The sequence below is a fragment of the Hydra viridissima genome, unplaced genomic scaffold (assembly GCF_058129835.1).
Source record: "Hydra viridissima isolate aposymbiotic clone 2 unplaced genomic scaffold, HvirCarnegie_v1 scaffold_11, whole genome shotgun sequence".
Lineage (NCBI taxonomy): Eukaryota > Metazoa > Cnidaria > Hydrozoa > Anthoathecata > Hydridae > Hydra > Hydra viridissima.
In genome coordinates, this window is record NW_028324310.1 from 14,388,549 (window position 1) to 14,412,896 (window position 24,348).

The 24,348-nt window shown below is 28.2% G+C and overlaps 2 protein-coding genes across 2 annotated transcripts; both read right to left on the minus strand.

Annotated features, from left to right (window-relative positions):
- Positions 1–9,162: 9,162 nt before the first annotated feature.
- On the minus strand, positions 9,163–15,059 carry LOC145191183 (calsequestrin-1-like). The gene is made up of 13 exons (XM_090066722.1): positions 14,765–15,059; positions 14,297–14,381; positions 14,150–14,216; positions 14,036–14,069; positions 13,775–13,880; positions 11,247–11,320; positions 11,059–11,142; positions 10,929–10,978; positions 10,705–10,750; positions 10,505–10,559; positions 9,848–9,948; positions 9,655–9,729; positions 9,163–9,534 (listed from the first exon to the last, which is right to left on the minus strand). Exons 1-13 carry the CDS (start codon positions 15,011–15,013, stop codon positions 9,346–9,348), a joined length of 1,215 nt encoding a protein of 404 aa, XP_089922848.1. The 5' UTR covers positions 15,014–15,059; the 3' UTR covers positions 9,163–9,345.
- A 409-nt stretch (positions 15,060–15,468) lies between these two features.
- LOC145190957 (dipeptidyl peptidase 2-like) lies at positions 15,469–22,211 on the minus strand. Its single transcript, XM_090066721.1, has 8 exons — positions 21,453–22,211; positions 21,194–21,333; positions 20,442–20,605; positions 18,742–18,877; positions 17,774–18,089; positions 17,369–17,481; positions 16,110–16,411; positions 15,469–15,750 (listed from the first exon to the last, which is right to left on the minus strand). Exons 1-8 carry the CDS (start codon positions 21,637–21,639, stop codon positions 15,642–15,644), a joined length of 1,467 nt encoding a protein of 488 aa, XP_089922847.1. The 5' UTR covers positions 21,640–22,211; the 3' UTR covers positions 15,469–15,641.
- Positions 22,212–24,348: the final 2,137 nt, after the last annotated feature.

A 24,348-nucleotide genomic window follows, 5' to 3' on the forward strand; every position in this document is an offset into this window, starting at 1 on the left:
GTAGCTCATAATATTGTTTTTATTCGGACTATAATGTTTTTGTGTTTTTAGACCAAATTCTATTTTACTACAAATATATAAAGCTGTCAATAGATGCTTTAACGGAAATCATAATTTCTTAACTTTGTTCTGATTATCCATTCATAAAAGTTTGAGAATTGTTAACATTCCGATTATGCAGAAAACATTGAAAATCTGCTAAAAATAGAAAAATAAATTTAACATATCAACGTTTATTACACAAACGTAAGATGCAATGGTTGGATGGTCAAAAAGTACCGCATGTAACCAATTCGTTTTAGCATTTTTTTTTTTTTTTTTTTTTTTTTTGAAACGATTGATTTTAACAGTGTGAAAAAAATCACAAAAAATAATTACAATCTTTTTAATGCATTAAAAACACTTCAACCCCTAACCCCATAAGTGCTTATTCCAGCCATATTCATTTTGACTTGATATTAGAGATTCCAGAAGTAGAATGTTATTGAACTTTGTTACCTTAATTCAAATAGGGTTTACGTCAAATTTGTCAACTTTACTGTAGAAGGAAAAAACTGATTAGGTTTAATGGCGCTGTGAGTTCTGACAACTTTATAAAGCTAGTTTTTTTCTCTCATTTGCTCTAGCCAATTGCATTCTTTAAAAAATGCATTAATCTCAGCTAGAAACTTGGTTTGATTTTTATTATAAAATTTATTATTAAATAATATAATGATTGATTTTAGTAGAAACTTAATGTTTTAGGATGTAAAAATAAAATATAGTAATTATTATCATACTCAATTATAGGACGAAACAAACAAACAAACATTAAAACAAATAATGGAACTTCTATTTATAGGTATTTGATCGTGGAAAAAAGATTTGTAAGTATTTTTATAAAAAAGACTACTGAAAATTTAAGAAATGTTGGTGATATGTTCGATCAAAAGAGCGGAGAAGATATTTTATCTAAGGAATGAAGTGTGCAACTTGTTCAGCTAGGTATTTCCTTTTTTGGAAGTCATTAAATAAAAGGATGATTCGCAAATATAAGAGCTCTCATGCAGATGACCAGCTTGAACTAATGTTACAGAGATTTTTCGTGCAGAATTACTCTTTAAATATTTTTAGTGCAGTAAGTTACTGAAAAAGAGAAAATACCGAAAGACATACTAAAAATAATATTAATATTGATTAAGATAAACTAGAAAATCTCCTGCACCTTTATGACTTATGCAAATACGTTGCAAGTGTTATGAGTAGGTCATTATAAATTTTGAAGCTTTCATAATACCTTGGGAATTTTCTTTAAACTTTCGAATAATAAGAATAATAAGAATAGTAAATAGTGAAAACCTCTCTAGACATCTAATAATCTGATGACCTGGAGAGAGTTTTACAAAATCCGGAAGTAGAAAATTTTCGTGTTTTAGACATAAGTTGTTAACTTTTATAATAATGAGTTAAACGTTCTAAAATATTTTATTTACAAGCTAATATTAATCAACGGGAACAATCCTTCCTGCTTTCCCGACTGTTTTAATTGGAAAGTTAAAATCAATCAGAGGTCTGAAATTAATCAGTTAAAGCACTCTTTTTAATCTTTGTTGGTGATTTCAGGGGAGGGATATGAGGACGTAAAGTATGCTACCGTTGGAAGATTTTTTTCTTTCTTTTTATTAGCGAAATGTTTGGTCTTTTAGGAGAAAACAAAAAAATATTTTAAAAACTTTTTTAATTTTTTTTTTTTTTTTTCAATTTTTAATGAAAAAACTGTGTAAAATGCTCTTATTTTAGGGGAAGGTAGAAGGAAAAAGTAGAATCTTCTACCGCCTTTCAAGATCATTTTTGAGATTTTATAATGTTAAGTGTATGTAGAGGCCATACCTACAAAATTATTACGCTCCAAGTCACTCCATATTTTGTTAGAGATACTTGGAATTTTTATTTTGAGTTTTTTTTTTTTTTGGATAACCTTATTTCTGTCTTTGATTTCTGACCCCCTGATAAATCCTAAATATAATTATTTTTAGCCATCGGAAGTTATATTTGTGTATTATCACTTAGAAAAAATTAAAATCATTATATTAACACTCAGGTTTTAATGGCTCCTTAAGAGATTCGAGTCCTCATTAATTGTCTAACTTGACGATAAAACGTGCAGTTGTCAAGTTTTATGATAGAATAACAAGTTATCAAGTTTTACATTAAAATACTATATATTTACTCAAATATGGTTTTTACAAAGCATTGTCAACATTGAAAATATTGCTGAATAACTTAAGCATGGTTTCTACATAACAATGACAATATTGAAAAACATGAAAAGAATAGATTTAATTCCTTAGAGGATCGTCCATATATTACGTCATATGCCGAGGGAGTAGGGATTTATGTATTTGTAAAAAAACAATCTGTTTTTCATTATAAAAAGGATTTTCTATTCTAAAAAATATATTTGCTAACTTCATGCCAAAGTACAATAGTATTGATTATAGTTTACAGCTTGAAACTCAATTTATTCAGGTTTCAAATTCAAACAAATTTTATACAATTTCAAGTATAAAATTTGTTTGAATTTGAAACCTGAATAAATTGATGCGACTGATGTGACCAAACGTTTTAAGGTGACTTAAAATATCACACACAGTAAATTTAGTCATCCAAAGTCTTGTTATAATGCCCTTGGGCGTAAGACCCAAGAGATGAAGGTCAATTATGATCTTATTTTTGGCAGTCATCGTAATAAAATCAAATATTTCATTTTTGTTACTTGCTTACGTCACGGTGATTCAATTCTTATGAAAGTTTGGCATTTTATTATGCGCATGTAAATATTGAGTTTGATAACATTGTCTAAGTCACATGGATCCTTCTTAATTTATTAAATGAGTGTTATAATGAATTTTTAAAAACACTTTTCTTTTTTACCTGTATAATAACCATGTGCATAGGCTAGTTAAAATCCAAAATATACCAGAAACTGCACAAAATATCTTATCTCTTATAAGAAAAAGAATTACTGTACCTATTTCAGTAACCCAATTCCCATCTATGAAAACAATATAAAGATAATACCAAAAGGCAACGATAAATACAATGTAGTATTTTTTTTTAATGACTTGTGTTTCATACCCCGCCCTTAATAAGAAAAAACCATGTTTGAGTAAATATATAGTATTTTAATGTAAAACTTGATAGCTTGTTATTCTATCATAAAACTTGACAACTGCACGTTTTATCGTCAAGTTAGACAATTAATGAGGACTCGAATCTCTTAAGGAGCCATTAAAACCCGAGTGTTATAATAATGATTTTAATTTTTTCCGAGTAATAATACACAAATACAATATATATAATATTGTATATATTCTTACAAAAAAGGTTAACTGAGGCTATAGCTTCTGGATGCCGACCGAAATAGGGCAGTAATAGGGTGACTAAATTATTTTAAAATATATTTCTTGATTGCTCCCAACACCATTAACTTGATGGTTTATTGCATTTATTGGTATGGATCCCCTTCACTGAAACCCTTCTTCATTTATGCACACTAAAACTGCCTCTTATATTCCATCGAGTGCAAACAAGTCACTATTTTCTTCAAATAGTCAAATGCGAAAATCGGAGATGCAGTAAATGATCTTCAGGATCCTACTTCACCCTTACATCTGATCATTTTCTACAACCGCCAATCCTTCTCTAACAACTACTGGATGGTTAACTTCAAGTTCTAAACATATCGGTTCAAAAAATCATAAGCTCCCATATCTTTTCGCAGGACGAGCTATAGTGTTTGATGATATTGTCTCGCACCTGACAGTGGTGTATAAAGTCTTGCCCTAAGATTTCTTCAGTCCACTTTTAAAATCTCTTTTTCAGAATCGCTGCTGCAAGAAATAATGTGTTATATGTTAAATTCCGCTGGTAAAGTACAACTTTCCATTTTCAAGTAAGAGCTTTCTATTTTAAACTGAAATTTGTTATAGGGGAGAGGGTTAAAAATTTGTGACTTTTATGGAGAGGGTTGGTAGAAGTTTTACGACCTGCTACAAGTTCGTAAAACTTTATAATGATAAGATATTCTTCCTATTGATGCAAGTTGCTTAAAAGCAAAATATTTTGTCAAATAGAATGATTTTAAAATCAGTACAATGAGTTAAAAATTAATTGCACCTTCGGCTAACAGCTGTTATACCAAGGGGCACTCTCTCTCTCACTACGTAATAATAAGACAAAAGCTGTATCGACATTAAATTTTATATAAGAAAAAATATTTTGTTTTACATCTTGTTTGATCTTAGAGCTTTTAATTTAAAAATTTGCAATAATCAAAGAATGATTAAAAAATCTTCAACAATTTTTTTTTTTTGCCATTTTGGTTTCACGGTTTTAATTCAAATACCATTTTGTTGTAGATTATCAGTTATCGGGTCCCCTCTTTTAGGTGTACGAGGTTTTGCTTTTGGAAAAGGATAAACCTGTTCAGATGTTAGATACTAATAACTTAGACTAATAACAAAACTGAAGCCCATATGCTCCTAGGTTCAAGATGACTATGTAGCCCTACCTACAAGACTAGAAAACCTCATACAAAATGACGTTTCTAAAAATCCAACACTGAGAGGAGACTTTTCGCATCTAGTAACTTAAGTTACTTTAGGATTGTAAAATAACAAAAGAAGTAAACACTAAAATTTTACTTCAGACCATAAAAAAACGTTTTCCGATTATAAAATGCCCCTGTTATCTCCCCTGACGCCAAAAAATTAGTTGAAAAAATAGCAGTTAGTTTTACTAATCGCTTGACAAAGTAAGTTGACTTAATATTGATCAAATTGGGTGGAATAACAAAAGATTAAACGGGACCCAGGTGCACAAATCTCTTCAACCTAAGTTCACACCTGAATTGTAAATAAAATATCTGAGATTTAACATTCAAATGAGCAAAAACAATGAGCAGAGGAAGTTATTCAGATGAGTTTTCGAGAAAAACTGAATCTGACTTGGCATGTGAATCTGCTGATTCACATGCCAAGTCAGGGATATGACAACTCCAACCACGTCGATACGAGAAAAAAGAAATTTTGAAAGTTTTTAAATGTTCTCAAACTCTTGTTCTACAACAATAAGAAGTGGACATTCTACCACTTCTATAGAAGTGGTAGAATGTCCACTTCTTATTGTGGTACACCAAAGTAAGAAGTGGAAGAATGAAGATATGTTTGAGAGTGAGTACTGGGGTAGAAATAGACGTTTTTGTTAGACTTGGTACGAATTTAAGAGCAGTGGGTATACATTAGATTTACTTAACTTTAAGCAGGGCCCCTTGGACCGTTCAGTAAAAATCAAGCGATTTTACAATACGCTGTGCTTGGTGCAAGTATTATTCTTCAGTTAAATACCAATTCTAAACTTGACATTCCCGCTGCTTATTCTTCCGATTTTACTTTAGCCATGATTCTCGGAAAGACAAGGTCCGGAAAAAAAATCCTTTTTGAATAAAAAAACCCTGAGAAAAAAGTCCAAAAGTTTGCACTTCTTAAATAAAGAATGTGAGCGATCAAAATTGTGGTATGGTAATTAAATCTATGCATTAAACATGTCTACTTACATTTTATTAAATAAGTTTTTTTAAATACGTCAAAATGGTGTCGATTGAATTAAAGCTCTAAGAGATCTTATCAGTTTTAACTGTGATTAGAGACACGGTATTCTGTTTACAGTTTACAGGTGTTAATTGGTTTTTCTAGCTTTGCGACTAGACGCCGGTATTTTAGCTTTGCGACACCGAGATTCTACCTCTACCTATTAAGATATAAGTAGATTACCGTGTCTCTTCGCAAAGGTAGAAAAACGATTAACACCTGCAAACGATTGTATGAATTTATGTTCTGGTTATACCTCAGTTTCAGTTTCGATTCGGTTTGCAAGCTCGTAAACAGGTTTTCATGTTTGTTGGGATGAATGACGAAAGAAGATTTTACAGAACTTAACCAAATAAATTAAAAGCTTCGCGATCTTTACTTAAATGCGGATAGCTATCTTGATCTGGAATTTCTAATCTTTATGATAAGTGATTAATCCCTAAGTCTCTTTTAATCGGTTTTTCTTTTGAATTTTTTTTTCCGGAACATTTTGAGAATTTTTTGGTAACTAATCATTAAAATCTTTTGATTGGTTATCTTTAGACAACGTTAGTATCTTTTTTTTATTATTATTTTGTTTTATTTTATTTTCTTTTATTTACTTATTTTCAAACGGGTTTTCCAATAAAAATTGATATTAAAATCCGACAGTTTTTGCTTCCGACAGTTTTTGTTTAGAAAATACGGTAAAACCGTTAAGTTCTGTTAAAAAATTTTATGACGATATTTGATGACGATATTTTATAACGATTGTAGAGAGCATAAAAGAAAGGATAAAAAGCCGCGAAAGAAATCATCGGTTCGTTTACCTTAAACATATTAAAAACTGTCTCCGGTCCTAAATATAATAAAATAAATAAACGCTTGTGTCTCGGAAGATTATATAATCATTTTTTGAAATCCGCCATGAATCCGCCATGATGTTTAAGATTCTCAGAGGACAATTTTTTTTGTTACTTATCTTGTTTTGCTTAAAAATTTTTTATTCCAAATTTTAATTTTAAAATGAGTTCATGCTTAATGATGAGGTTTTCGTGTGTTATTTTTCTTAAAATTTAAAAATTTTAATATAAATTTTAAAAAGTTAACTTATTTTTAAATTTGTTGTAATTTGCAAATTTAACGACAAAATACACACACACACACAAAAAAAACAAACAAAAAAAAAAAACAGAATAAAATACAATGTAAACAAAAAAAACTTCAAACATTTTTTAGAGTATTTATGCATTTGCATAAATCGATTTTTTTTTTTTAGGTAAATACCCTCAAAAATAGCGGAACGAAAGAACCTTTGCTGGAAGAACGAAACTTAATCATAAAATTGCTTCAAGTTCACTGCGGTCAACAAACATGAGTGCAGTGAGAATAATTCTATCAGCGAGCGCTTAGATAAACCTGGTTGATGTTCATTTATCAGCAAAAACTTTGTGAAATGATCAATAAACAAATGGTAATCCAAATTAAGCGGAAAAGATGGTAAATAAGATCAATCAAGGGATTGAATAATGCTAAGTCATGCAAATAATCCCCCCCCCCCCCAATCTTTTTTTAAATAAACTGATTTTATCAGATAAAATTAAATTTAAAATATTTTCTTCAAAACGTTGAGTTCAAGTGTGGTGCAAGCCAATATATGGAGGGGAGTTCCGTGATAGTATGAGGAGATTTATGGCTGCTTCAAGTTTCGATTAATTGAAAAATAGACCAAGATTTCGAAAAAAAAAGCATCCCCCAACAAAATCAACATTGAAACCAATTTTGCTTTCCAACGATGATCCGAAGCACACTGTGCGAAGTGTTAAGTATTGGTGGCCAGAAAACATCACAGAATTTTTTGAATGCCCAGAGGAATTAAATTTTAATCAAATTTAATTCCTCTGGGATAAATTTTTTGTAAAATTTACTTAATTATAATTAGATTAAACTAAAAGGATGTAATGGGTGTCTTTTTTACTTTTAATTGTTTTAAATAAAACCAATGGTAACATTTTCTTTATGAATTAAAACTGATCGTCTGGTTTTTCTGTTAATTAAAAAGAAAATGTTTTGTTCACATAGTTACATATAGGTTGTTACATATAGGTTGTTACATATAGGTTGTTAACGTGATTAAACTTTATTAAAAAAAGTTTTTAAGAAGCAGTATAAGCTACATTTCAGGAGATTTGGTTGATGGTTTAACTGAAGTCTTTCTATTTTTGTGGCCAAGAGTGAACGGGTTAGCTCTGCAGTAGAAGGTCTAGGTTTGGGTTCTTCCTCCTCTGATTGGTACAGTGGTGCGATACTAAGTCCCTCTTCCTCACTCTCGTTTTTCAAATTCTTTTTTTTGAAAAAGAAAATCTTTTTGAGAAAAAAGTTTTTTTTTGAAAGAAAACTGATTTTTGTGCAGAGTAATGAATTTTTCTACTTTTTTACTTTACTTTCAAATCATAAATCTTTTCAAAAATATTTTATTTTAAAGTAGTAAACCCTCATTAAATCTAACTTTTAATCTATATTGGTTCAAAGCTTGTAATCAACTTTTTATTTATGGAAATTCTATTAAAACTTGAGCTTTTTAAAAGAAAAGTGACATTTATATTTTTTTATGCTGAGTCAGCATAATTTGTCTAAAATCTTATCTTTACTAAAACAAGGATATCTGGAGTAAAATCTGCACTAAACACACTATATTTTGCTATATGTTGGCAAAAGAGTACTTTAGGGCATAAACAAAAATATGTTTCAAATTTAGGTAAATCCAAAATGGGAGCACTAAACGTACAGATATTGCCTGTGTTGGTCTGGGAGGCGCAATCATAAGGGAGGGATTTAAAATGTGAGAGCAGTTTAAAAAATATTTACAACTATTTTTTTACCTTGTAAAGTTGAAGAACTGATTAATAGATATATACTTAAATTGAATGGCTCCTTAATGTAGTTGGTTCCCTTATAGAATATTTTGTCCTTTTGGTTTATAAGTTAATACTCTTTTAAAAAATCTACTGTACTTTCTAATTTATACACCAAAATTGTTGAAGTAGACTCAGCTACACTTATGTAAAAAGTGTGAAAAGCCCATAAAATGCTTATTTTTGTTTTGCAATTCAAGGACTTCATTAAAAAGTTTCTTGCGTTAAACACCTTCGAGAGTCTCAATAATGAAAGAGTCGCGCTCTAAAACAGGCTTAATATTTCAAGTAGAAAAGTAGGACTCAACAGTATGCTTAAGATAAGCTTTTTTTTTTTTTTAACAAAATGCGAGCCTTAATATACTTATAAGCGTCACGCTAATGATAAAAAAACTTGTAGTCTTGAAAACATTTCATAGTGAGAACAAGGCCGTTAATATTTTTTTAAAGATTATTTTTGCGTTCAAACCTGAAAAGGTTTTAATCTTACTACTCATTAAATTTTTCTGCTATTAAGTGCCAACTACGCAAGATTTTTTAAGTAAACTTTTCTGCTATTAAGAGCCAGCTACAGTACGAAAGATTCTCTAAGTAAAAAAAAATTTTTCTCCGGACTAAACGGGACAGTAAAAAATCACTTTCAATAAATAATTTATCATAATAAATAATAGACACCTTTTACAAACGATGAATATTTTGCATTATCGTTTATAAAATTAACATGTCTAAATTGAAAATGGGAAATTATTATTTAGATAAAAAGAGGTTTTCGCTATTCTAAGAAGAATTAGAAACCAAGAAAAATTTTATTCGATTTTCTACTACAGCTCATCATTAAGATCATTTGTTGATAGTTCGTCAGTGTCGGTTACACTACTAGGCTTAGCGGGTTCATAAGGCTTCATTGGTTCCAAAGTTACATTTCCAGCAATTACTTCAAGCAACCATTTCTTAACTCCATTTAACTTTATGTTTTCTTCTTCTGGAGATTTGTACCACGCTGAAGCTTGCTAAGAAACAAAAAGTAATTTCAATTTTTTTGCTGAGTTTGCTAGACATTAAAAAAAAGAAAAATTTAATCTCTATACAAAATCAAACCGATGCAAAACTTGACGAGAGAACACACATACTTTATGGATATCAATAACACCAATAGATGGATGAAGAGGATCAATTTGAAAAGCAGTGCGCCAGTAATCAAGCATCTGAGTTTAAATATCAAAGAAAATTATTTCCTTCAAATCAAAACAAACGTCATAATATAAAAATAAAAACTTGAAATCATTAGCAACTTTTAAAAAAATACAAAGTTCAAAAACATACAGTTGGGAAGAGACTTGGGTCAATCCAAACAAACGAAAGGTTGTCTTGTTTTTCAAAATACTTTGTCAATGATTTACCCATTGAGAGGAACGCTTTACCATCTAAAAGAAAAATTCAATGTAAAAGAAAATCCCAATGTAGAAACACGAATTTTTTAAATCTCTCTATGTTAGCTATATGTAAATAACTTTAAAGGTTACAGCTGGTCTCAATATTATTTCAGTTTTAACTGAATGGTTAAGAGTTGTAAATCTTCTATAGACACTTTATACTCTGTTTTTTTGTTTAAATTTTTTTTTCCTTTAAACTTTGATTAATCATATTGATGACTTAAGTGTAAAACGTACATAAAATTACATAAATTTGTTGTATTTTTACATAAATTACATAAACTTGTTGTACTTTTATGTAAACAATTTTTCTTTCTTTTCCACTTTGTTTTAAAGAAAACAAAGATGGGTCAGACTCAGCAAACGCAGAAAATATTTTAATAAAACGCTTTACCCAGACATATTCATAGGATTTTATTTATGACTTCGCTATATTAAGTGTGCATCATTAACATCAATATGCTTAATAAAAAAAACAACAACAAAATTCTGAAGTCTTCGTTTCAACAACCTTGGAATTATTTTGAATTACTAAAAATTGTTTTACCTTCAGTGCCTTTAATGGCAAATATAGGTACCATATATCCAACCATATCAATAGCCTTAAAAAATGACAAAATAGATGAAATTTATTTTGTAGATGAAGATTGTTTTATGGATGAAGTTTGTCCTAAAATATGAAAACTACTCCTAATCAGCATAATACATAGTTTTTGTAAAAAATTAGCAGAGCTAAAGGTCACTGACCCAAATATCATGAATGTTTTCCAACATCATTTTTGTTAAACGCTGCCTAAAAAACAAAAGCTATATAATTTAGTGACAAAAAATTTCATACATTTTTAAACGATTCTAATAGATATCAAGGATAGATACCAATCACAAGTGAACTAGCAATATATAAATACCAATATATAAATACCAATATATAAATACCAATCATAATTTTAGCAAAAAGAAAACAAACTTACTTTTTATTCTCGTTGAAAAATTTAAATAAACTTTGTTCTGTTATCTTTTCCTAAAAAGACAAAAAAAGATAAATTTATTAGGTAATGCAACAGGTTTATAAAAGTCAGTTTTTTAAAAAACGATTAATACCTCAACAGGAAAAGTTAGTGACTTTTCAAGTGGTTTAATTAACTGAATTGTATTTTTTTTCTTTAAGTGGAACTGCTTTGCCAGCTGAAATTTAAAATACTCATGAATATAATTGGTTTGCTATATAACTATTAAACTTAAATCATTATACTCTTTAACTTTTAATTTTCTTCTTATATTACTCTTACCTTGGCATCCTGCACAACAAAAAATAATATCATAGGATGAAAGTACAAAGATGCTTTCAAATACTCTTGAAGCTCTACACCCAGAAAAAAAAATTTTTAATAGAAAATCAAAAACATTTTCTTAAAAAATAACTGTCAACAAATGTTATATTAATGTCATATCACTGTTATATGGTCATCCAACGTGAATTAAGATGATAAGTTAATATCCAACTACAAATTGAAGTTTTTTGGTTTTAAAATAACACAAGATAACCATTTTCAGAAAATCCAGTTTGATAGTAGAGTGATGTTTAATTCTGGGTACACATAATTTTGGTCCAAAAAAGACCAAAAGAATGAGCTGTCTCACTTCTCCCATGTCCTACTTCTCACCACCCTCCCCTACATAAAAATATTGTCTCAAAAAAAAAAAAAGGTTTTTCTCTACTCATATTAAAAAATTGATTGAATGAATTGACTTGAAAAAATTTGACACAAATTTTAGATTGTTAAAATATAAACACACAAATGTATAAAATACAATAAGTAAAAATTGACAAATATAAAAAGAAACAAATTTATTTTATTTATATTCAAATAATACAGGGACTAACAAAAAAAAAGTAAAAGGAAATTCATTTCATGTTTCTTTAAAGATATCAATCAGAAGAGTTCTATTTAAATTGCTAACTTTAGAAAAATAAGTTCTCCATTTTTAGGAGAAATAGATTAAATACAGAGGATAAAAATAATTCTAAAAAAAATAAATTTACATTGGAATTGTTGCTTTCCTATTGTAAACAAGGTGACCCACCCTTGTTTACAATAGGAAAGCAACAATTGACTCAAACTAAGATCAGCATTTCAAGTTTCATTTTTTTTTTTTTTTTTGGCTCAGTTCATAAGAAAATATTTAATTTTTAATTTTATTTATTTTTAGAAAAATCTTACTTTCTCAAAAAAACTTTTTTAAAAATACTTATTGCGGTTTTTTTTTGCATCTAAATGTATTTTTTAGTAAAATCAATTAATCGAAATTCCTATTTCCAGGCTTTTCTTACAGCAATTAATCAACTTCCATTTTTTGCATCTAAATGTATCTTTTAGTAAAATCAATTAATCGAAATTCCTATTTCCAGGCTTTTCTTACAGCAATTAATCAACTTCCATTTTTTGGCAAGAGTTTCATTTAAATTCAGTTAATTAAAAAATCAGTCTGAAAAATTTTAATGAAATCAAATAAATTCAGAAATTTTCAAATAGAAGCAAATTAACAGAAACAGCACTTCATGAATTAAAAATAAGCAAACGATTAATGGATTTATAAAAAATTATGACGTTAATTCATTTATGACAAATCACCAGTTACATAAAAACCAATACAATCATTTAAAATTGAAAATACCTTTGTACTTTGCATTTATACAACTGTAACAATTCAAAACAATATACACTATTCTTTTCCTATTATATTAAAATAAATATCCAAACCAAATCTGGATATTGTTCAAAAAGAGGAAAGAGAGGATTAGTATTTGTCCCACCTGGAATCTGCTCTTGAATATATAAATATATCTTTTTTAAAAAAAAAAAATTAACGTCTTGAAAGAATTGATTTTTAAAACAACAAAAAAATTACAAAATGAAGATCATTAAACTTTAACAAAAAAAAAAAAAAATTTTTTAAACTCAAAAATTAGGATTTAAAAATTGCTTTGCTTGTAAATCTTGAAATCTTATTTGACATTAAGACAAGATTTTTTTTTTCAGCCTACTAATTTTTTTACAATTACAGCCATTTTATACAATAGGTCATAGTTTTTTGCTCAACATAGACTTTAGTCATTAAATTGCAGAATAATATAAATACAACAAATATCTGTGTTTTATCTTACATACAATTTTAATTTTTAAATTGTCTTTTTTCTATAAAAAAAAAAAAAAAAAAAAAATTGTCCTCAAGGACAGTAAAAGCTTTATGCTAAATAATTAGATTTTTCTTAAAGAGTTTTACAGATAAAATGTTCTGCAATACATCAATCAACAATTTGATTTTTTTAGATTAATTGTGTTTAATCAGAAATTTTGATGCATTTTATTTGCAGTTTATCAACAGTAACCTAGTTATAGAAGTTTTCAATTAATTGGTTTTATAAAATAACTTTCAGAACTTATTATTCAACATTATTTGATTAAGGAGTTAATTAGCATAAACTAAAAAAAAATTGACTTTAAAAACTTCATCAAGTATTAGAAAATCAGCTACATGGACCTTGAGAAAATCTAAATTCTCAAAATCTATGTAGTTTAAAAATAATTTCTTCTTGACTATCATCAGTTCAAGGTAAGCATTGGATTTGTTTTATTACAAACTGAACTAGGCTGAAATTTCAGTTTGGAGCAAGCAAATGATCATCAAATATTAGAAAATTAGCTATATCGACCTTTTCTCAAGGTCCATATAGCTAATTTTTTAATATTTGATGAAGTTTTTAAAATCAATTTTTTTTTTAGTTTCTGACTTGATTTTTAAAATAATATTTCACCTTTGCTGTCTTTTTCAAAATATGCTATTACTTTTGGCAATTCAATAGAATCATAGTGCTTTTTTTCTGCACGTGAAGAGATAACATTTCCAGGAGACTCCATCATCTAATAAAAAACTTTTCTCCATCATCAACTTAAAAAAAAAAAAATTTAGAATAGCTTCTCAAGGCATTTTCTTAGGTTAGCAAGAAGATCTAACACACACACAATTATTGTACGCACTTATGTTATTGTACACAATTATTGTACGTTAAAATCACCTTTTTGATATATGGAATAATAACATCAGGTGACCTGAAATTTAAAATACATAAAAATAAAAATGAAAAATAAACACAAAATGAATAAAAATTTAAGCTAATTAATAAACAAACCTTTGACCCGAGTAAGTAGACGGTCTACCAGTATTGAAAATTTTAATCATTCCTGTATACTTTACACCTGAAAAGATGTCATTTGTATAGTTTTTCAAACCAAAACTTTTAACTTAAACAACAGCCGAAACTAAGAGAATAACGAACCTGCAGACATGGCAAACTTTTGATTGGCCATTATCTCACAAGTACAAAACTTGACACTTTGACTTTCAAAAACTTGTGCAGCAACCTAGAAGAAAGCTGTTGTCATCAAATCAAGTAAAAAAAAAAAAAAATCTCTTCAACAACAATAAAACTATTTAAATACTTGTGACTTGTGCACTGTCCATATATTTACAGTATATTGAGATTATATATCAATTATTGTAAATATATGGTCAGTGTACTGCTAGACTAAAGCTATATTGTAAATATATGGCAAGCAAACTGCTAGACTAAAGCTATTTATTGGAGTTTTATTGTCATGTAGCGACAATAAAATTCCAGAAAACAGTTTTAGTCTAGCAGTTTCATCAGAGGGGAAAGAGAATACTTTTAAATTAAAATTACTGTAAATCTAATGTTTCTTCTTTTAAGAACCTGTTAAAAACAATACCTGACAACAAAACTTACTTCTAAACTATTTAATTCATTTTGATTTAACTTTTCAGTAGCTTGTTCATTATCAATCCAAAATAAAATATATACTAAGCGGTTTTTCTTAAGCAGCTGATCTAAATTACTTGCATCAGCTGCAACTACACGCTTAACTCCATCATGTCTTAGGGCATCAGCATATTGCTGATGAGCACGTTGAATATCGGCTTCATCCACTTGTGCTGATATAATGACTATATTAAATACTAATATAAATATTCGCATTTTTTTTTTAACTAAAAAAATGAACAAGAAAACTTTAAAAACTTTTGTTTTTGGTTGTTTGACCATGATTTTGTATGGTTACATTTTCTGAAGTTTTTAATTTTAATGCAAAATAAACACAAGTTTTTATAACTTGAAGAATTAAAAGTTGGTGAAAGTGTGTTTGATACCAACAAAGAAGTCTTTAAAAATATGAAATGTGTTTGATACCAAAAAACTGGAAAAAAAAACTCTGAGAGTTTTTTCTGATTATTTAGCTTTTTTTATTACTTTACTTTTTGATATTTAACCAGCACAGTGGTTAAATATCTTAGATAATTACAATTAATACCTTATAACTATTTTTTTACAGAAAAAATCTTTTTTAAAGTTTTGATTAAAAAAGAGAAATACTTCCTTGTTAAGTTTGAAATAAAAAATTACTAAAGACTTTAAATTTAAAAAAAAAAAACTAATTTGCAATTAGTAAATATCTATTCATACTTATTAAAAATTACAGACAAAATTTTTAAGAAAATCACACAAATAACTCAAGAAAATTTAACTTTCATATATGAAACATAAAAAAAAAATAATAATAATAACAAATATATTAATATTTTATGATAACAATTATATTTTTGGATTTTCACAAATTCCTTTTATTTCTATTATCCTCCTGAATCCATCCAGTAATGATTTCTGTGATTTTATTACGAGCTTGAATGACAGATTGAGGATCAGCTGGGTTTGAAGATCTAAACATTTTTCAAATTTAGTTTTCAGGATAAAAACATCCAAACTATCATGAAAAAAATTAAGTGAAAAAATACAGAAAAAAAAGGACACCTTTGACAGTTATATGCTTTAAAGCAAATTCAAGTTTAATTATATTTTCAAATGGCAATGAGATTTAAGCAATGGATGTAGTAGAATGTATAAATATGGCTAAACAGGCCCATTGTGTAAAAGATAGAATGTGAAGAGCTAAGGTGAACAGTTTGGGAAAGTTTGAATGAGAAGCTTTTGAGAGAGGTGCCATACTTGTGTTGAAAAGTACAAAAACAACAACATAAAATGATAACAATAAATAGTAACCAATAGAAACACAACAAACCGTAAATCTAAGTGATGTGCTCCTCCCTCAACCATGATAGCAATCAGTGAGTCTGACAAATCTTCTAAAACTCCACCAGTGTGCCAAGGATCAAGATCACCATTGGGAAATATAATCCGAGATGCTTTCTTAACATCATCTAAACTTCCCCAGTACTGCGTTGCAAGCCAATTTAATCTAGAGTATCCAAGGCCCCATTTTTGACTACAATAGTGCTGTCTCATCTCTAATGTGAAATCAAGAGCAGGAAACATATCTGTAACATTGTTACTTCCACCTGGAAGAATCATTTCAGTGCAGGCCTAAATAAATATTTTTGTAAAATAATAAAATGTCATCAGAGTGGAATACTAAAAAGGATAACATTTACATTAGGGTTAAGACAAAAAAATTTTTTTTTCTCCCTTTTTCTTCACCTTTTTAATATGGATTCAGAAAAGTATTTCAATTTTGATTTAAAAAAAAAAAAAAAAAAAGGTTAAAACAGTTCATTTGACCATTTCTTCAGTACAAATATTTCTTCAGTACAAATATATGGAATATCTAGAATTGATTTGTCAAAATTTAAGTGTGTTGTAAAGCACTATATAGTTCCAGAGCATTTTAGCTCAGATATTACATCCAGTAACTTTTTGTAAATCTCTTTAAAACTTTGTTTGAAAATCAGGTGATCTGTCATGTATTTTAGATGAAAGAGCATAGTAATTCCAGCAATGTCTCTGTAAGGTGGAATTTTCAAATAACTGCTAAGTGTTTTACTTATAGGTTTCATCTTCTTATTGTATTAACAGAAAAATTTTCCATGTTTTCACATTTTTTTAAATCATTTTACTTGACTCATATTAAGCCATGATAATAACAATATTGAACTACAAATCCTGAGTAACTTTTAATTTATTTAGTAAAAGTAGTGTTTTCAATGGCAAGACTGATTGATTGAGATATATTCAAGTGGTAATTTTGATATATATCAACACTTCAAAGACGTTTTAAAATGTTAATGTATACTTTTAACTATTATGGGTTTGTATTAAAAATTGAAATGGATTGGTGGGGAATGATTTTGTAAGGGACATTTTAACTAATAGCAATTGTGATCACAGGACATAAAAAAATTAGAGAAGTTATTTTTTGCTACAGCCCTAATGTACAAACCTAACCTCAAATAAAAAGTTGAAGAATAAAGAAGATCATAGACTTAGATCAAAAAGCGTTAAAGAACTTGAAAACCATCTTATACTTAGTATTATTAGTATTACCTGATAGTCCCATGGTGGGTTGTCAGGTCCGGTACCACAACCTGTTGGGTCAGAGCATGCAACATATTCTACATATAAGTCATGACATGTTGCTGGTTTCCCATACAGTAAATCTATAAAATATGTGTAACACAAAATCAAACAAAGCCGTCAAGGTAATTTCAAAACATCATTATTTGACCTCAAAATCAACATAAAAAGTTGTTTCTACACTATTTTTATCTTGTACAGTGATCATTATGGTATAAAAAATAGGATAAAAAAAGATAAATAATGTGGCATAATAAATTTATAACTTGCATACAAATTTATGAAGCAAGAAGAATCTATGCCAGTGTACCATGATCCTAACTTTTAAATGAAACTTAAAATTATCAAGTGAAATATAACTATATTGTTCCTTACTGGTGATTTCTGCAAGCCCTTCAAGTTTATCTTTTCCTACCATGTAAGAACAAGCTACTTCTACTGGGTGCCCTGGTAAGTCAGCCATAAAATTTGCAGGGTATGGGTAATCTACCATTGATAAAAGAGTAAAAGCATTCCTAGCCCAAGCAAGCATTTGCTTTTCTAAAAATGGACGAGTCATCTGTCCCTCACACAAGCTGAAAATTTTCTCAATCTGTTGTAATCCTTCTTTGCCTGCATTAAACAAATCCATCAGTTGGCTAAAAGCTGACTGAATGCTGCTAGGACAATTAGGATCTGCTTTGCGAAATGTCTAAATAGATATTGTTATAAAGAAAACATAAAAAAACTAAATAAATAGCATAAAATAAGATTTAAATTCAGAATATGCAAAACACTTAGTATAAAAATGAGTTATGAGTTCTCATCCACTTTAAAAGTGGATGAGAACCCACAATGAGTTGATGCATTTTAAAATTGCACTGTTAACACCAATTTAAAATAGCAATAAAAAAACCAATTAAATTTGACTATGGAAAAAGTAGGATACTGTTTTAGCATGCTTAGCTGATGATGAAACGATGAAAGTTTATGCTCAAGATTAAGGCTAACTGAATAAATATTTCATAACTGGTGCAGCCAGAGGAGAGAAAATAATGGCTCTTTAAAAATTCATTTAGTTTTGTTACAATCACTCCATCTCAGATGGTCCTTATCTGGCTGTGCCATTGTATGTAATGATGTTATAAGAAGAAAAGCAGGAAAAAAAAAAAAGAAAAAAAAAAGAAAAGAGGAAAATAACCAGGAGAAGAAAACAAAAAGCCATCTTAGCTTTAGTCACTCACTTAAGCAAACTTTGGGTTGTATAAATTTTTTTTTTAACTTCTCAATATTGCAAAGTATACTTTAGTGCAGAATATAACAAACAAAAAAACAACAACAACAAGAAAAATAAATATATAAACCTCAGTAACAGTTTGGAAAAACTCTGATCTGGGACGTTTACCAGCAATTGTCAAAAATGGAGCACTACTTGCCACACCACCATCAATAATATGAGGGTATTTGTAACGCATATACGCAGTCAACATACCACCATAACTAGAAAAGTATAATAATATTTATCTAATAAAATCATTCATAAAAACTTGCTATAAGAAAACTCAAGAAACAGAAAAATAATCAGATTATAATGTTTTCAATTGCCTTACAGATTGAAGAATAAAGTATAATTTACAATACCAAGCACAAGAGCTTGACAGACTTTAGGACACTAAATTTGATGACAATTTTTTTTTTGTTTTGTTTAGATGATTTTTTCTGACTTTAAAGAAGAAATTTGAGTTCACTGTCTAAAATGGCAAGAGCTCTGAGCTTTTACCACATGAATTGAGCAACAAAAATGCTATCACAGCAATAGGATGATGAAGTTAAGATTTCTTTTAAATATAAAATAAACTATTTGAAATAAAGATTTCTTTATTATTATATTTGATTATTTAAAGTATAAAAAAAAAAGTTTTTCTAAAACAATTTTGATTTTGTGCCATTAGACACTTGAGCAATTAAGCTTAGATGTGCTTTTCTTGTAAGTATTTGTTTTAACTTTAAAATTACTAGTCTTGTTTTATATATAAGATATATTATAGCAGATAACAAAATATTCCTGAAACAAAAGATGTTTGTACAAAATTTAGAATTTCAATTAGTCATACAAAAGAATTTCAATTAGTCATACAAAATGTTACATTAGAATACATTATATTTTGTAGAATACATACATTATATTTTGTAGAATACATACATTAGAATTTCAATTAGTCATACAAAATGTTCTTAGAAGAGCATTAGAAAAAGTTCAAATTTTAGTGGTCAAATATAAATAGAATACTCAATTTAAAGATCGTGACAATGTGATAAATTCTTAAAAATATTTGGACAATATTTTTAAGAAATCATCACATTCAAACATAGTACAAAACATCTAAAGTTTATTCCAATGGCAACTTAAGATATTTGTTTTGTTTTGTTTGTTTGTTTCTGTATTGTTTTTGTTTGGGGTAATTTAGTGGGCTTAATTTTCTGAAGGATGCAGATGTTTTCTTATTGCATATTTATATGTAGACAAATGAAAGACTTTGATTATTCTTCTAGCTTTTTTGCTGATGCTTGCTTAAATAAAAAAAAAGCTGCATGGGTAGGAGATAAGCATAAATTCCGGAATAATACTGCAGGGGAGAAACCTAATATGAATTGGTGTTTTTAGAGGGGAAAAGGGAGAGGTGAGAGCCAAGATTATGGGTTTTACACCATTTAACCAATTTCTTTTTTGTAATGATTGTTTTTGGTTTTGAATGGCTCATACTTCACTACACACAGGTAAATCATAAATGTTTAGATGTTAGGACTTAAAATATTATTATCAATCAAATACTGTCCAATAATAACATTAATACCAATCTCATAAAATATCTTAATACCAATATTTTTGTCCTTGCTACATATAGTAAAATATCCAACTTGAATATAAGAAAATAATGTGTTTAAATATATATTGGTTTACTAGTATAAACAAAGATATTTAGCTACAAAAATTTAAAATCTTATGTTTGTTTTTAACATTTATGCAAATTGACAAAGCAAAAAAAATTGAAATATGACTCACCTCCCTCCAAATGCAAACACTGAGCATTTATCAGCACCCTGACTTTTCTTTACATACTGCACAAGAGCAGCAAAGTCTGCTAAAGCCTGGTCTATACTGAGGAAACCAATATTTTTTGGTGTAAAGGAATCACTGCCAAAAGGTAGGGATTTACCATAATAGCGCTAAATTGTAACATGAAAAAATTGATAAGAATTATTACATAAAATACTTAACAACTTTGCAACAAAAAGCTTTTGATTATTTCACAAACAACAAATATTTTCAGTTAAATTTTTCCATATTAAATACCAAAAAAACTTTTCAGCATCTTTTTTTAACATTTTTTTTTGGATTTTTTTTTTTTTTTTTCTTTCTTTCTTTGATTTGAATGTGATCTTAAGAGGTGTGCATGTGCTATAGCTCATGATAACTTTATAAAGAAGATAATCCAAAAATCAAAGTTTAAGAGTTAAGTTTTTTCTTGTTTACATAACAACAGCTGTATAATCATTATGCTATCACATTTTTACTAGTACTAGTAGTTATTATTTTTTAAGATTTTATTTTACAGGTAACACTTTCAACTACTTTATTTCATACTATATATACTCACCATCATTTGTTAAATTTCTATATAAAAATTTATCCTAAAAATTATTTTAAATTAAACTTAAAATAAATTTGGTTTTAAGAGTTAAATGCTATTTTATTGATTAACAGACATTTTATATTTTTTCTATTTACTTTTAATAACAAACATATTTACTCACATGTTCTCCAAAGACAACTAAGCCATTTAGTTTTTGAGCTAGTTCAAAAACAAACCCAGTGTTATTCCAAAAACTCTCAATAGAGCCTTCATTACCAGTGTAAAATAAAACAGGTCCAGTTCCTTTTGACCAATACTTATCTATTGGGAAAAGAAATGTAACTACAGCTTGATAAACTCCTACTGAGTATTACTTCCATTTTTTACTAGGAATTTGAAAAGCAAGAAAAATTTCTGATTGAATAATAATAGAATCTTGCCTGAAATTAAGTAGCGCTGCTTAAATTGGCCATTAGCACCTGCTTGACCAAGGAAGTTGTAGTGATCAATGTATTGCACAAAAAACCTTTCTTCATAATCCTCATTTAATGTGCACAAACACTGGCATATCAAAAGGCTAGCTATAAAAACTTTAAGCATAGTGATACCTGTAAGATAAAGTAACATTTTCTTCACACACCAAACAACAAAATTTACATTACAATCTCATGGTAAAATAATATTACAAAAAGAACACCCATTCTAAATAATTACCTTTATCTTAATAAAACATACATACCTGCAGCTATATTACATCTTAACATAAAATATAGTTCAACTTATTATAGTACATTAGTTTATCGGTTAGGAATACTGAACCTCGTTTAATGTGACTAAATTAACCAGATTCTAATATCAACAATAAAAGTTTAAAATTAAAACACGAAACGATTTAAATTGTACTTAGTGACAACTTTAAATACTAAAAAAGCTTGCACTAAACTGAAACTAGATTGAATAGCAGATGTAATTGATGTTTTACGCCTGTTAAAGGCTTATAACTCATGCAACATAACAACTACAGTACATCAAAGGTGAAAAAAATTAAAGCATCAATAACTGTTGCATATACTGAGCATCTTGGAATGACCTGCACCTTATTAAGATGAACTCGAAAAAAAAATCACGCGGATAACTAATGCATGTTATTAAATGTTACACATTTGATGACACGCACATGATTTTGTTCACCAGACTATGAACATTTCAATTTCAGGAAAGTCTTTTGTTTCAGTTTTAAAAAGATAATGAAAACAATAATAGGCGCGTGACTTAACCTGATATATCTTTCTTGCTTCTCTTTGTTATTTTAGCCAATGCGCTTACTTTAAATATAAGTGACTTTTATTTGTGTTGAGTGTTAACGAAAATTCCATTAGCATTTTTGATAAAAATTTCAACAAATTCCTGATTGTAAATTTCCATTTAAGTGTAATTTTTACTATCATGAATTTGTTTGAATTTTGAAGTTCTCATCGAAATCTTAGCAACAAAAAAAGTTAGAAGCATAAAAAAAAATAATTAAAAAATTAAAAAAAAAAAAAGACAAAAAATAACCTGGTGAATTTTTTAAATTGTGCCTCATAAACAGGGCCTTCGAGAGGAGGAGCACAGGGGGACAAGTTAACCCGGGCGCCAAGCCAGAAGGGGCGACAAAAAATAGAAAACATTTTAATGACTAACAATGTGAAACCTGCTTAGTTTTTGTATTTGAGGTTTAAACTTTAGTATTCGGAATAAAAATGCACGAATTGTAATAATTTCACAAAATAACATTCAATTAGATTTATAGATGGCATTAGAATCTATGAGCGAAAAAATATGCTGACCTCATTTTTCGTCTGCTAAACCTGAGAAAGTTAAATAAAAAATCTTTTACTAGTGCCCCTTTTTTTATTCTCTCATTATAATTCCTTTGATGTCTAATTAGGGGCGCCATTCTCCAATTTTGACGCGGGCGCCATTGACACTCTCGAAGGCCTTGCTCATAAATATAAAATTGTTTTTCAAAATGAAGACGAGAATGGCGTCCTGCCCCCCTAAGAATGTCCACAAACCTGATGCCTGTCTTATGCAATTTAAATGATGCGAGGAAAGGAACCCGGCCTTAAAAGATACTTCGACACAAATGCTCTTAAGTTAACATTTAACATCTTAACGCAAAAACTTAAAATTAAATTTAGGGATCGTTCATTAGCGGTCGCGATATTCTCATTTTAGAGCACATAGAATAGACGAAGATTACGTAACAAAAACAATTAAAACAGCGCTACTTAATTACAGGCAAATATTTTATTCTTAATTAATTATTCATTTTACCTTTTACTCTAGAACAATAAGTTTTGTTGTTAAATGAGCACAAAATGCGATGTCAATGAAAAAAACTTGAGAAGAATTATTCAACCCTTAAATGCATAGTGTTGCAGAAGTGCAGCATTTATTTAACACATATACAACGTTTTTAAAATTAGTTTTAAAATATCAAAATATCAAAATTAAATAAAATAAGATAAAATAAGATATCAAAATTGAAATATCATTTTCAAATTTTTTTTTAAACGAATATACATTTCAAAATACATGTATATGATTTTTTCTGACGTTTTTAAAAAAATCATGCATTTAAGGGTTAAGAATCAATAAATACTTTTGTAAATGTAGATAATGTTCTACCGTTATTCAAGAAAAATAGTTCAGATAGAAACAAAAAAAAAAAACGGTTCAACTTGAATTAAAAAAGATTCAATTACATTTTCAAAGGCATTTTAATGGCACCACATAACTAAGTTATCTATTTTTGCCTCTTTCAAAATGTGTTTCGTTATCTATTTGTAAAATATAAATTTAAAGGTCTATTTTATAAAAATTCTTAAATATTAAAATCTAAAAACCTTAAATTCTTTAAACTTGCTCTAGATTATTAAATTCAAAAAATGTTATGTATGCTTTTATTTTTATTGTTTTGCACTTTAATGATTACTATATCTATAATTGTACTTTAAATAAGCAAAGTTATTGTCTTTAAAATGACATTTTTGCTAATAGGTGGGTTGAACCATAGGGAGGGGAGTTAAAGTTAGTTTTAGTCTAATTAAAATTAGCCGACTAACTTTTTAGTCTAACTAAAATTAGTTGACTAAAACAAGATTTACTGCTAAAAAATAAAAAATAACCTATACCATTTATTATATGAACATATTACGAATTATGACAAATAAATCAATTTAAAGACTTTCATCAAAATTTATTGTTTTTAAGAAATTTAAAATACGTAATATAATTTATGACAATTAGATGATAAAAATGTTTTTGTTAGTACTTAGTATTGCTCCAAAG